Source organism: Odocoileus virginianus, unplaced genomic scaffold (genome assembly GCF_023699985.2).
Source record: "Odocoileus virginianus isolate 20LAN1187 ecotype Illinois unplaced genomic scaffold, Ovbor_1.2 Unplaced_Scaffold_2, whole genome shotgun sequence".
NCBI classification, from domain to species: domain Eukaryota; kingdom Metazoa; phylum Chordata; class Mammalia; order Artiodactyla; family Cervidae; genus Odocoileus; species Odocoileus virginianus.
Genome location: NW_027224264.1, coordinates 1,024,582 through 1,039,401, shown reverse-complemented (window position 1 = coordinate 1,039,401; position 14,820 = coordinate 1,024,582). Strand labels below are relative to the sequence as shown.

At 39.1% G+C, this 14,820-nt stretch overlaps 1 protein-coding gene across 2 annotated transcripts in view; it reads left to right on the top strand.

Annotated features, from left to right (window-relative positions):
- Positions 1-14,820, top strand: part of TENM1 (teneurin transmembrane protein 1) — an 862,693-nt gene that overhangs the window by 452,432 nt on the left and 395,441 nt on the right. For both annotated transcript variants that reach the window (XM_070462280.1, XM_070462279.1), the window contains one exon: positions 12,229-12,469. In XM_070462280.1, coding sequence (XP_070318381.1) covers positions 12,229-12,469 — 241 coding nt within the window. Of the gene's footprint in view, positions 1-12,228; positions 12,470-14,820 lie in introns of those variants that run through there.

The following is a 14,820-nucleotide window of genomic DNA, read 5'->3' as shown; positions in this document are numbered from 1 at the left end:
GTGCTTGAATTTTATAGACTTTGTTGGATTCGATAATTGATCATTTTTTTAATAATATTATTTAGTGGTTACTATGTGCCAGGTACTCGAAATGTTTTATACCCGTGACCTCATTTAATTTTCAGAAAAAGAGTAAGAGATTTTCATTAAGATCCCTATTTTACAGATAAAGAAATAGAGGCTAGAAACAGTTTGATTGTCAACAGCAAACTGTGAGTAAACAGCAGAGCTATGATTGAAATTCAGATTGATCTGATCCCAATGTTGTAACTTAACCACCATGTCATTGGAAATGCCAGGATGTACTTATAAATTTAAACAAGTTATGTGCAGATTCAGTTCTCTAAATAACTAGACAAGTAATAGAGCAAGTACTCTATCCTTGTTTCTCCTTACTGAAAATAAACAAATGAAACCAAGACATACCCTCCCCTTTGTCTCCTGCTTCTGAATGAAAGGTATTCCATAGCTAATTAGGTTTAATTCCTTCTCTGATTTGGCTTCTCTATCACTTATTTTGAACATTATAAGCAGTAACAACATATTAGTAAGATATGAGCTCTACTTTAAAAAATATATTTCAATAGTGATTCACACTTGACCTTTTATTTCTGTACCCTGACCTACAACCTACTTTTTATGATTACTACTAGAAGTCCCCGTGGTATCCTGTGGCCAGATTTTCCCATGGAAACCCCCTAAGGGGGAATAAATGGGAATCACCTAGGACTTGTATCATGCAGAGAGACAAGGGGAGATTTCACTAGTGCTGCCATGGCAAGAATTTGAAGATCAGGGAGCTGGCTGGACATTCACCCTGCATGATATGACTTCCTGAGTAGCAGGATTATGCTTTACATAAGCTGTTTCCAAATGCTAATGAATCAGGGAGTACAAAAGACAACAGTCCTGCAATACTGCATTCTTTCCTCCATTAGACATCTCACTCTGGGCAGGCTACCAACCACCAAATCAAGACTTGCTTTCATGAAGTACAAGGGAGGCAAATGGAACCATGTACACATGCCTTGTGTTCAATTTTTATTTAATATCTTTTGTAGTGCTTATTTGCAGTTGGGGAGTAAACCAAAGGAAAAGTCAACTTGAATCAAATCCAGGTTGTCATCACACCCTGCCATGAACCCAGATCACACTCTGCAGTTTGGTCTGGTACAGACCCATGTACCCCCCCGTATTAATACACAGGAACAGTAACAAGAGATTTCTTTGAGAACTGCTTCGCATAAGCAATGTGTGTTTAATCCTCTGTCCCTCTCAGCATCTCATCCATCATACATTAAGTTACCCCTGTGTACCATTTGAAGAAATTTATTTAAATGACCTTAACTAAGAATTAAGTTAATTAAGATACTTTCTTTATGGAAACACTGATCAATCACTACCTAGGAAATATTTTCTTAATTTCTCAGATTACCATTTATATTTCTTTGTTACTGCAGTTTCAAATATTCATAGTTTCCTCAACACATGTTCTCATTTTTCCTTCTGTTTATGTACACTGACACTCTCCCACTTGAGACAAGTTAATTTTTTAGTTTTCCTAAGGCACCTATACATTAAACCTCAGTGGGTGAGAGTTAGGAGAAACCTGTCTGAATTCACTGAATGTTCATTCGACTCTAACATTATATTAGTAGATTCCACTAATTTGCTTATTTTGAGGGACATTTTGCTTGATCCACTAGTAGACACATCTGTATCAATATATCACTATATTTCCTAAATAAGCTGTCTTCTCATGACTTCATTAGCCATCTTCCAGTTAATGAAGTCTCAAGTGCATTCTATATGTAATATATATGCATTCTATATGTAATTTGAGGATGCATATGAAAAGACATCATTACAAAAGAATTTTTCAGATAACTTTCTTGTATTCTGGGTGATGTTCATCTAGAATGTTGCATTTTGTTTGGGGAACCATAAAGGCCTAGTTAAATTGGAGGGAGTCCAGAGAGATAAGCAGTAATGTAATTGAGGGAATGAATCAGAGTTTGAAGGAAAAAATAAAATGAGTTAAGTATGCATAACTTAGCATAAGCAAAGTTTATAATGCAGGCTTAGTAATAGGTCTTAATGTTGGCACCTCTCCAAGAAATAATTCTATTTAACATCTCAGTAAAATAACATGTTGAAAAACAAGAAAATGAAAATTTGTAATAATGAGTGAGTTAATCAATGAATATTTCAGAACACTTCAGGCAGAAACTTTCAGAGACAGGCTATGCCCACACAATGCCAAAACAGCTGGTAGGAATGTGAAGAATTCAATCAAATAAGGTATTTGTCATCATCAAACACTCTCCCACCAGAGTGGCTATAATTGGTTTTTAAAAAATAAATTTAATTGAATTTAAAATTTTGAATTTGTTCAAATTAATTAAATTTGCAAACAAACAAAATTATAAAGTTGTATTGAATAAAATTATGAGCTAAGTGTGTGGGAGCTATAAAGATGATTCAGACCCAGCTCTTGATATATGACAAGTAGATGCATCACTTGAATACAAGAGAGAAGTAAAAGTTACTCTCTCCTTCTTCACAGAACTATCTCTTCCTAGCTCATATCTCTTGGGAGATTCCCTCAGTAACCCAAAAGATATCAGGTAGAAAGGTTGATGGAAGACACTGGTGTTCTGCCATCCTCCATCAAGATCACAATTCTGTTTTTTTTGGCTGCAGCATATCTGAATAACATGTACATGTGTCAGACATTCCTGTGAGAATGTGAAGATTTTCCCCCAATTTCCCCCCCTTATTTTGTTTTTTGGGGGTGTGAATAACCAAATTTTCTTCATCTCCATGGTATGCATAGAATCATTTAGCAAGCATGAGAATATGGAAATTGTTTATGGGATCATAGTTGTACCCAACTCCTAGCACTAGCTATAGCCCCATCCCTTTCACTCTTATCTAGGAAAGCACATCCAAAGGTAACTCAGAGTGGCACTGTTAGAGGTATTACCTTTTCATCTACCATTTTTAAAATAAATTGTCTGTGAACTTTAGTCCTCTATTGTAGTAACAATTGATAGCAAAATATTTTGGTTTGTTTGGATCCTCTAGCTGAGAACTGCTGAGTTAGAGCAAAGATAAAAACGAGGGAGAATCATCTGGGTCATGTGAATCCTGCCATAACAGTGCTGTCTCTTCCCACTGTCCCTGGTGGACACTGCATATGTTTTCAATCTCCAAGTATAGATGTTGGAACCCCTTTTCACCACTTCATTTGGTATCCATGGGTTTCTCTTATTCCTAGGAGAGTACCTACAGGGTATGGAGGAGGTTTCTCACCAAATAGCCAGTCAATGATGGTTATATAATGGTTAATGTAATATTGTTGTTCAGTTGCTGAGTCATGTCCAACTCTTTGCAACCCCATGAACTGCAGCACACCAGGCTTCCCTGTCCTTCACTATCTCCTCAAGGTATTAATTTTTAATAAGTACTTTTTCTTCATTCTTTTTGTTGAAAAGTTTGAGATGGAGGTGCTAAAACCTTCCCCAGTCTTCCCAGTTCTCCATGCTTTCTTTTTATCCTCTAGGAATTTTTCTTTTTTTTACTACTCAATATAGTTTGCTCTCATTATTTAACATATGGTGGTTTGAAAAATATTTTTCTTAGAGCTTTAGACACAGTCATAATGTTTTCTTGATTTGTGCTTCAAACATTCAGAATTCCATTTTCATAAATAACATTAGAAAGATTTTTATCTGTTGCTTTTTGAACAAATACAGGGTGACCATTTCTAATAGTCTAATAAAAAAGTGAAGCTCTGAAAATGAAAACTTTGTAAAATTCCAGAATATCTGTTATTAGCCAATTTATTACCTTTAATAAAGGTAATTCACTGTCAATTAATTCATAACCCTCCATTACCTACTTGCAAATAAATAATGAACTTGGGGACTGAAAATAATTGAAATACCTACATAGGACTTTAGTTTGAATATAAAGTAAATGTGAACTTTTAAGGATCATTACTTTTTATATTTTCTTTTTGATATACTTCACTGCCTAATAATGGAAGCCACAGCATCACTGTCAGCATAAGATAAAACAGGGCAATTATCTATTTCATGTTTCATGGTACATAATGGATAACAGAGTTTCCTTCAAGACCATAGTGAAACAGGCTTTGGCCAACCACTAATTTTAATTTGAATTGTTAATACCGTATATTAATATTTAGAATTTGACATTTAAAATTCCAAATTTTGTCACAAAGTAGAGCTCTTTACCATTCTGCATAGAAAAATAAATAGGTAATAAGTGTATTGGCTTCATTTTTCTTTCGTTCTTTTTAACGCCGTCAAGCTACTCTGAAAATATAAGTGAAGATGTATCCTCCTTGTATTCTCACAACCAAGAAAATTAGTTTATACATTTACATGAGTAATTTAACCCAAATAGCATTAGCAGTCCTCTCCTTCTTTCTATTATTTTCTTGGTTGTAGAGTCCTAGTTTGTCTTAATCTTTGTCAGAGAGTTGATTGAGTTAACAAACCAGGTACTGTTGGTAGCAATATTGACTGTTATGCCTGAGATTGGCTAACTGCACTATGGAAAGCCAGTACAGTGCATGGCACAGTTGGATTCCCTCAATAATAGAGACAGGGAGAAATGGATTGGAGGAGGCTTGCCTTGTGTATATTTGACTCTTTGTTTCACTTGGACGACTCATTGGAGAGCAGGAAAGGAAGTTAATGAGACCTAGATTTTTCTGGAGGTAGACCAGCACACCCTTTAAAGATAAAGCCTCAGTTTATGGAGAGACTGAAGTGTAAATATGAGTTTCAGCACAAACATGTCAAAGGATTGTAGGTGCTTCAGTGTTCACCTTTATTTCTAGTGGTTGTAACAGAGATCAATCTAACTGACAAAAATTAATGGAGCATACTCTTGCTTGCTGGCTTACTGAGAGGACCATTTAAAGTCCTCAAAGGGATGGACTTTACAATCTCATACATAGCATTGCAGGGCTCAGGAGCCATGCAGAGGGCAGTAATCCAGCACCAGGTTGAAACCATGTCAACTTGATGATATTATAATTTATTATCGTTAGCCTTCCCCAGGCCTCTGTGACTCTTCTCCCACAGTCATCTGCTGTCATTGTGAATTCTCCTCTCTCTTTCTCTCTCCTTCTGCCTCTTTCTGTTGTTCTCCATGTCTCATTCATTCACATGCCCATGTGTGTGCTCAGTTGCTCGGTCATGTCTGACTCTTTGTGACCCATGGACTATAGCCTGCCAGGTCCTCTGTCCATGGGATTCTCTGGGCAAGAATACTGGAGTGGGTTGCCATGCCCTCCTCCAGGGGATCTTCCTGACCCAGGGATTGAACTCGCATCTCTTATGTCTCCTGCATTGGCAGGCAAGTTCTTTACCACTAGCACCACCTGGGAAGCCCTCACATGCCCACACACATACACACACACACACACACACACACACACATCTATTAAACATTAGCTGTGTAATAGACTTTATTTCTGTTCTCATTCATTATTTAACTAATGAATCTGCTTTTATTAAAGACTGTTAGTATATCAGTATTAAAGCAGTATTATTTGAGCCAGAAGAGTGATAAGGTATACCTGTTTATTCCATTTTCTTCAGAAAACCAATTTTATTACCTCCATATTCTTTTAGCCTATAATAAAAATTATAAGGTTAAGAACAGAAATGTCTACAGCCAGATACACTTAAGACTAATTTGATGATCACTGAACACTATCAAGTTAATGGATATTAGCCATAACATGCAAATGTATAACTACCTCCTCACTGGTTGTGAAGGCTCCTTGTGAAAAGTACTATAAAGTAGTAATATCCATTTAGAATTAGTGAGGTAAGTCGCTTCAGTCGTGTCCAACTCTGTGCAACCCTATGGACTGTAGCCTGCCAGGTTCCTCTGTCCATGGGATTCTCCAGGCAAGAATACTGGAGTGGATTGCCATGCCCTTCTCCAGGGGATCTTCCCAACCCAGGGACTGAACCTGTGTCTCTTACATCTCCTGCATTGGCAGGCAAAATTAGTAGGAATAGTTAATATTACTAACTAACCTCTTTTCTTTCTTTTAAATCTGTTTCTTTTTATTCCCTCTCCTTCCTAGGACAGAGAACAGTTCAGAAAACCAGTCCCAGAAACCAAAGTCTTATAATTGGCCTCAAGAGACTTGACATAAGTAGTTATGGCAATAACCCTTGGTGCCCTGATGTTCTTTGCTCATGTAGATTACTAAGGCCTTCAGAAGCATTAATTAATTTTGCCTCATAAGAGTTCAGAGAGGTGGTTAAATAATAATACAGACTCAATCCTTTATCCAAAATCTTTGGGGTCCACTTATTTTACAATTTAGAATTTTTAAGATTTTATAAAGGCAATAGCATAAAGATACACTGTCTATTGTGCAACCCCTGAATTGGGATGTGGGCCAGCACCACTTAATAAAACACATCAGTATTTCTGCAGCTAAAAGTGGGAGAATTCACTAAATGAAATGCAGAGAGACTATAAATATCATCATATCAGTTCTGGTTAGGTTTTCCCACCAAATCAGTTAGGAAAAAAAACTCCCATTTTCAGACATTTTTTGGATTCAGAATTGGAGCCAAAGCATCATGATGCTATCCCCACTTTATCCAAAGAGGTAATGAAACAGACTAAAATGAGGAAGTACAGACATGTTCTCTGACCTCCTGTGACCTTTCCCTTGAGTTATAGGAATATATGTGCCCCCCTTTGCAACATATACTATATGGTAACTTTGGGACAAAGCATATTTGGGGCTGTATTGTCATAGTGTCATTATAGAAAACTGATCAATTAATTAAATACATGAACTTTGCAAAACAAGGCTTGTATCTATTTTGGTCAAATTGTTCAAGAAAAAAAATCTATTTGACTTTACCAAATTAATGACAGTATTTTTAACACCTACTGAAAGCTATTTTATCTGTACAGTCAGTTCTGCTACAATGCTTGTTTAGAAAACATTGATTTGTCGCCATGTTATTAGTACATTTGAGAACAATTTGAACATAAGAGAAATTTCACATTTGCACATGTGCGATTCCATCTGTTAAAAATACTAGGTGCATGCAGGAGACCGCATACAGCAGATAGAGCCATGGAGGAATATGCAAAACATGCACATGCTTACATCTGAAACATCTACCAGCTACCTTAGTCCACCATGTGTGTTAGAAGCCTTGCCCACCTACATCTGGTGTTAGAACTTCCTGTCTGATTCAGATAGCCCTCCTTCCACCACTTCACAATAACTCATAAATTGCAATCCTTCTGACACCCACTTTCACAAGCACACTTCAGGTATTGTGCCCAAACACCATTTTTCCTGTAAGACCCTTACCCATGTGTGATTCTGTCATAGTGCAGTGAATTTTCAAAATGCAGTCATCACCTTATAGCTGAATGGACTGTATGTGTTAATGAAATGAAAGGGGTAAAACACCCTAATGGATATCTTGAGCAGTCCTCGCATGGTGTTTCTGGGCAGATATATTCTAATTTCTGGTGCAAACTTTCTCTAACACATGATCCAGAAGAAGGTTTATTTGCAGAAAAAGAGGGGAAAAGTCTATGCATGACAACTTTCCTCTCCCACTTACCTTTTGGCGACAGACAGCGTTGCTTCTGAAGGCTTATACTTCTGTTAATAGCTCTGCCGTGCCTAAAATGCCTTGGATACAGAGTTTGGAGGAATCCCACCCCTACCCCTACCGGCCCCCGAGAGATTTTCTTTCCAAGTTATTTTAGGACCTTAACCCTGAAACTGGCTCCTATCCAAGAATATTATGTGAATTAGACCTTTCTATCTGAAAACTTAAATTACTCTCAGAAAGCTTTGTATGTCTGGATACCCACATTTGCATAATCACTACTCCCCCCCCACCCCTTGCATCTCTCAGGCACAGGAACGTATGGTTGCCAGATACATTGGCAGTGAGTGATGTGACTCTTAACCCCTTGAAATTGGTGTTCTAGAGCTCCTGACACTGAACCCTAATGTATTTTTTATTAGTGTTTAATGTTGAGAAATCCCATTTTATGGAGCCCAAGGATTAAATTACTTCATTTGGGAGGGAATGAGGGTATTCCCCACATCTTTTTCCTGAGGTGAAAAAAAGAATGAAGGTGAGATGATTTGTATTTCATAAAGGCTTAAAGTCCAAATATATTCCACTCAGTCCAATATCATGAAATACTTTAAAGATGGCATGAACAGCTAGGGAAACCTCAGCATATTCAAAATGTAGGATCAACAGTACACAATAAAATAGATATAAATAAGAACATATGTATATATAGTCAAAATATATGTTTTCAATATATATAAGCATATATAATCAAAACGACTATACAAAGTAGTTCTACCTGAGGCAGAAACGACAGAATATGTTATAATAATAGCAGGATTGTACTCTTCAGTGAAGTAGAATTTTTTTTTATCATTTTTCATGATTAAAAACGAGTCAGAAAGATTTTGGGAAAATCCAGCACACAGTAAATCCAGATGATAATGAGTGATCCTTTCTTTCAAGCAATTGTACTGAATAGAAACTTTCTTTCTTTTGACCACCTGTATTGACAGAAACACCTACTCATTAGGCTAGCAGATCTCACACATGTTGCTTGGAAGGTGTTCTGAACACATGACCCAAAATTGATTCCTTTTCTTCTTCTAACTGTGGACTCCCACCTTTGGCATCTCTTCATTGCATCATTAAGTTCATGTATTCATGTGTCACTGCTGCTCTTTTCACATCCTGGAGGACATGATTTTAAGCTCCCTCTTCCGGGTATCATTGTCCTTCCCCATGGTTTTGGGAGAGATTTCACTGAGACTTCCAAGGAGGAAGACTACTGCTCTGTGAACTAAGTAGATATCCAGTGGCTACATCAGAATGAAAGAGCCAAGGGCACATTCGGGGTGGTTCTGTAGGTCCCACAGACCAGTGAAACTCTTCTATCAATAAAAGTTTTCAGGGATCTTACTCTGTACTTAACTGTGCTCAGTGTTACCATGGCATTCAAGAAAGGTAGAAGGTGATTTGCTCTAAGAAACATGTGGCCTATTTGGAGAGATAGGACAAAAACATGGAATATTAAGAGACTGCTATAACATTGCAAACTCAGAGGCCAAATTTATGATAAAAATCTTAAGTGCTGAAGTTAGAGAAGAGACTCATTTATTTTCTAGAATAATTTAATGGAAAGAGTTCTAGGCTAGGAATCAATAGACATAGGCAGGCAAATTCATACAAGTTGAATGACCGAACAAATTACTTCACCTCTGAGACTTTGGTTCCTTGGCTGTAAAATGGAGAGGGAATGAGGGAGGGCTGAACTAGATGATTCCTATGGTCAATTCCAGCTCATCTTTTTTTTTGTTTTTTTGGCGGGGGGGGGGGGGCACGGGGGAGGGAGGGTGCACATGGTGCATGGTTTGCAAAATCTTAGTTCCTCAACCAGGGATTGAACCCAGGTATTTAACAATGAAAGGGCGGAGTCCTAATTAGTGGAATGCAAAGGAATTCTCTAATCTTAAAATTTTATACTCCTGTTACATTCAATAAACAATCATCGACGTACTACGTCCAAGCATATGTTACATGAATTAAATGTAATTACTAGGTAAAAGGATTATTGTCTGCATTTGACAGATGAGGGGGTAAAGTTCCCAAGTGGTAGAAGAACTCAAACCCCTGAATTCAGTGCCCTTTCCATTATATGTGCTGCACTTCATTACACCATTCCGCCTTCCTGTGTACACAAAGGAGATATCGTCTGCGACAGGAGTAGTGTGTACTAAGTCGTTTCAGTAGTGTCCAGCTCTTTGCAACCCTATGGACTGTGGCCTGACAGGCTCCTCTGTCCATGGAATTCTGCAGGCAAGAATGCTGGAGTGGGTTGCCATGCCCTCCTCCGTGGCATCTCACCAACCCAGAGGTGGAACTCGCATCTCCTATGTATCCTGCATTCTTTACCACTAGTGCTACCTGGGAAGCCCAGAAGAAGGGAGCTGACATAGACGCAAATAACTGCAGTGCAGGTGGTATGTCATAAGTGAAGAGTCCAGAAAATGTGGAGGAATTGTTGTCTCTACATCTTAACTTGTATTACAGAGAGCTGCAGGAGAGTGAATGGAGCTTTGGACAGAGTGAGGTGATGTGGATTCTAATCGTAGCCATGCCACTAACTTGCCAAGTGTCCCTGGACAAACAATCCTCTGGGCATCAGTTTTCTCATCTACAAAATTAGAGGATCCCCAGGTGTTTTGGATCCCAGCATTCAATCCTTCATTAAGCCCCAAGGATGGAAAGCAGGCTTCTTGTTAAGGTCATGAGTATGAGTCCAGAGGTTTAAAAAAATCAATGAGATGTTAAGTACTTTTGATCATTTTTTTTTTTAGTGGATATGGGATTTGGACTGGGTCTAGAGTAATGGGGGTGATTTAGAAAATTCATGAAGCATTTTAGTTCCTTTTAAATATACAAGGGTAGCTGACTTTCTAAAAGAATTTTTCATATAAAATGAATGATCACCACTCCCTACCCAATATACTGCTGCTGCTAAGTCACTTCAGTCGTGTCTGACTCTGTGCGACCCCATCCCTGGGATTCCTCCAGGCAAGAACACTGGAGTGGGTTGCCATTTCCTTCTCCAATGCATAAAAGTGAAAAGTGAAAGTGAAGTCACTCAGTCATGTCCAACTCTTCGCAACCCCATGGACTGCAGCCTACCAGGCTCCTCCGTCCATGGGATTTTCCAGGCAAGAATACTGGAGTGGGGTGCCATTGCCTTTCCGTATCCAATATACAATTGGATACAATTCCCTATACACAATTCCCTATATACAATTCCGTTTTTCATATAGCAAGTTTATTTAAAGGGAGAGCCACCTGTAGTAGAAAACACTGAGGAAAATCTGTCATGCTCTTGAGGCACTAGTATCATTTTAAAGTATGAAAATGATGCCAATGTCTTCACAGTCCAAGTCTGAGATGGAAGGATTGAAGAAAGTGATTTTTTTTTCGCCCTCTGATCAACCACTGCAAAGTGAGTCTCAGTCCAAACCAGCTGAGCCCTTTGCTAGACATGGAAAGCCTCTGGCATTTTTCTGCTTTTCAAGCCTCAGTCATTTGGGAGGTGGGACAAAGCCATGCTGTCTACAAAGTTTATCGGCAACATGCTGGTGTTACAAGAAATCGCTTGACATCTATTATGTTTCTCCCGTGAAAGAGATGTGGCTATCAACTCCAATAGTGATTTCTTTTCAAAGGGTTTAATTGGGGTATTTTGCACGGGCCAAATTCTAACTTCCTGTCTATATGTCTGCCTGCCAAGAAAATGGCAGAAAAATACCAAACAATAACAATAAAGTCTGAGGACCACTGTCCCAGGATGCCTCCTATGCAAACAGGGATAAAAAAAGTTTCCTTGCTGTCTCAGCTGCGGCTTATATCACTGAGCTTCTAGAAAGGTGTGGCAAAGAGGGGAGAGGTATGGACTGTTTTGCACGGCCGTAGAAATATGTCTAACGACCTGAACAAACTCCTTCTAGCCTCCATTTTATAAGAAGCACTGAGTTGGGGAGAAGGGGAGCTGGCCAAGAGATTACTCTCCCGCAGTTGAGTTACACCCTGGTGAGCTGTTTTTCTGAAGTTTGGTTTTGCTCCCCAGCAGGCAGGCTAGCATCCTTTCCTGAGGTAAGCCAGAAGGTGGCCTTGTACTTTTTAAGTGTCGAGTGATTTTCCTTGCAACAAATTTGTGCCTTTCACTGGTGCTTTCCGAAGTGAGATTTTTGCAAGTGATGAAAATCGGCTCACTTCTGTTCTGTAAGTCAGTGTCCCGTTGATGATTTATTTATTCAGTAGCAGAAACTCTGACAAATTGTGTGAGGCGGCCTCATTTACTTTAGAGCTGCTATAGCCCTGAAGAATTTACATGTAAATGCGACTGTGAATGTCTTACATTTCAGAAGCTCGCTGCACGTGTTTTTGTATGTTAAGTGACATTTTTACAGATAGACTGAACTCCCAACTCTCTCTGCCCCGACCCCCACCCCATCCCACGTATTATGTTATTGGGAAATCCTCAGAAGTCTGACGTGCTGTGTTTTCCTGACTGCCCAGTGAGAGAGTCAGTCTCTATTTTGTGTTTTTCTTCTCTCCTCTCTAGACATGCAGAGCAGCCCACACAACCAGTTCACCTTCAGACCCCTCCCGCCGCCGCCGCCGCCTCCGCACGCCTGCACCTGTGCCAGGAAGCCACCCCCCGCGGCTGACTCTCTTCAGAGGAGATCAATGACCACCCGCAGCCAGCCCAGCCCAGCCGCTCCAGCTCCCCCAACCAGCACCCAGGACTCGGTTCATCTGCATAACAGCTGGGTCTTGAATAGCAACATACCATTGGAGACCAGGTACTTGAGCTATGATTGATCCCACTAAACTTAAACATTGGCACAGGATGAGTCCATTGAAGGCAGAAACACATCATCGAGAGCTGCAGAGATGCACAGATACATAGATACACACCCAGATGCCTGGGCAAAAAGGCAGACCCCCTCCACAAGCCTGGAGACAGACACAGACACACCCATCTAGATCCAGGCATACCCACAGACACAGACCAAACGAAGCAGATGCCCCTGTGAAGAGGAAGCTATAGATGCATAAACACCCCACAGCATGAAACCAAGCAGTTACCTAAATCGTCATTGTATCCTCAAGGTAAAAGGTGGTTGTCCCTTGTTTTAAGATACTGCAATATTACAGGGAAATCCAAGCAAAATTGGAGGAACAGCAAAAGTTTACATTTTATTTAAGATCTTTTTGACTAAGTTGCCTTCAAACAGTTTGAAAATGGATTTGCTCCATCAGAAGTCCATATGTGTAATTTTCAAAACTTGATTCTGCCATTAGGGTGGAGGTTGATCTTTTGATCAAAAATTTGCCTCTGTGTTTCTGTTGCTTGATATATTTAGGTTTCCAGATTCCTCCTCAAATCTTTGTCAGGTGATTAAAGTTCTACTCCTCCATAGTTCTAGATGCCTTGATCCTAATAGATTTCAGCACTTGATGCGATTAACTGAGAAATTATTCATTATTTCTAGATACTCTGTCTTAAGCCAAAAAGTACAACTTTCTATTGTTGTAGAAAAATATTGCCCAATAAGGCATAGTATTCTGTTATCTGTTAAACTCAAGGACTTCCCTTTGTCTTATATGTCTTCTTTAGGTCTACCACCAAAGCTTTTTCTAAACACACTTGCATGTAAACACTGGGTATAGGGTGTTACTTGATAAGCAATGTCTGGTGTCAACTCTGATCAACTTCTATCCCAATAATCTGAGAAGTGGAATGGAAAGGGGAGGACTAATAAACTCACATTTCAAAATGACTGTTTCTCCTTAGCAGGATATTAACTTAAATGCCAGCCAGAGCATCAGAAATATGTCACCAACAACAACCTGAAAACACTATGGCCCACATCCAGGAAACTCTATATCATCCATCACTAACTAGGTTAAATAGCTTCAAAAAGTGATATTACTGATCTCTTCCAAGAGATAATACAGCAGTCAGCACCTGTGGGTACTAGTGAGAGGGTTTGTGTAGCGCAGCATTTCTTTTTCTTTTTGTTTTTAATTCAAAGGGAGGAAGTGAATCAAGTGAGAAAAGCAGAGAACAATGTTTATCTTCAAGGAGTTTTCACTAATGGTGGTGATTTACTCACTCTTTTAATTCCTTTGCAGGGCTTAGTGATAGCTAAGAAAGCAGTGGGCCCATTTGGTTAAATAGCAGTCTTGATAAGCAAACACACTTCTTTCATCTAAGAAGCCAAATAACAGGAAATCTGGAAGGAGGGTGGGGAATGGGCTCAGGCAAATGGAGAGAGAAAACTATTCTTGTTTGAAATGTACATCTAGGCATGTTTGTACAAACTGCACCCACGGACCTTCTGTATCTATGCAAGGAATGTATTAATTGGTCTCAGTTTCATAAGACGCAGAGAAGAACATAAGTTTTCATGCGAGACTGAGCAGAGAGAGTACCTTTTTTGTGCATTTGAAAATATATTCAGCATCACAAAGATGAATTTTTAAAAACCTAGAAACCCTATCAGCTTGATCAGCTAGGATTTTCCAAATATATCCTTTATAATGCTCCTTTCACATGCAGTCAATAGAAGGTATCTCTGCGAGTGCCCTGGTACTTAATTAAGAGCTGTATGATAGCTCTCTGAGCCTCAGCTTCCACATCCGTAAACATGAATATAAAAATGCCCATCTCAACAGATTGTTAGGAAAATCAAGCCAGTGTAACAGAATATTCATTGTGAAGCATTATAGAATTCAAAGGTAATATTGCCATCCCTATTATGTGGTTACCTGCCTCTCCCTAAATATCTCCAGAATAAGACATTAGCTCATTCCTCAGGCATTCCATTTCATGTCAGACAACTACTGGAAGATTCTTAATGAACCCAAATCTCCCACCTCTTAACTCTACCCATTCCTTCCAGACCTAGTTCTGGGATCTCACAAAATAAATAAAACCCCTCTCACATCTAACAGCCCTTCACTGATCCTGAATCTTCTCTACTTAGAGCTAAATGTTTCCCCCATTCCTCCACCTGCTCCTCACATTAACTGATTTCAAATCCTGCATCCTGGCTCTTCCCCTAGAGCACACTTCAGTCTGTCCAGTCTGCTCTTGAAGTGTCACAGCCAAGGCTGAATGCACGTGTGGATTATTAGGCTCTTTGAT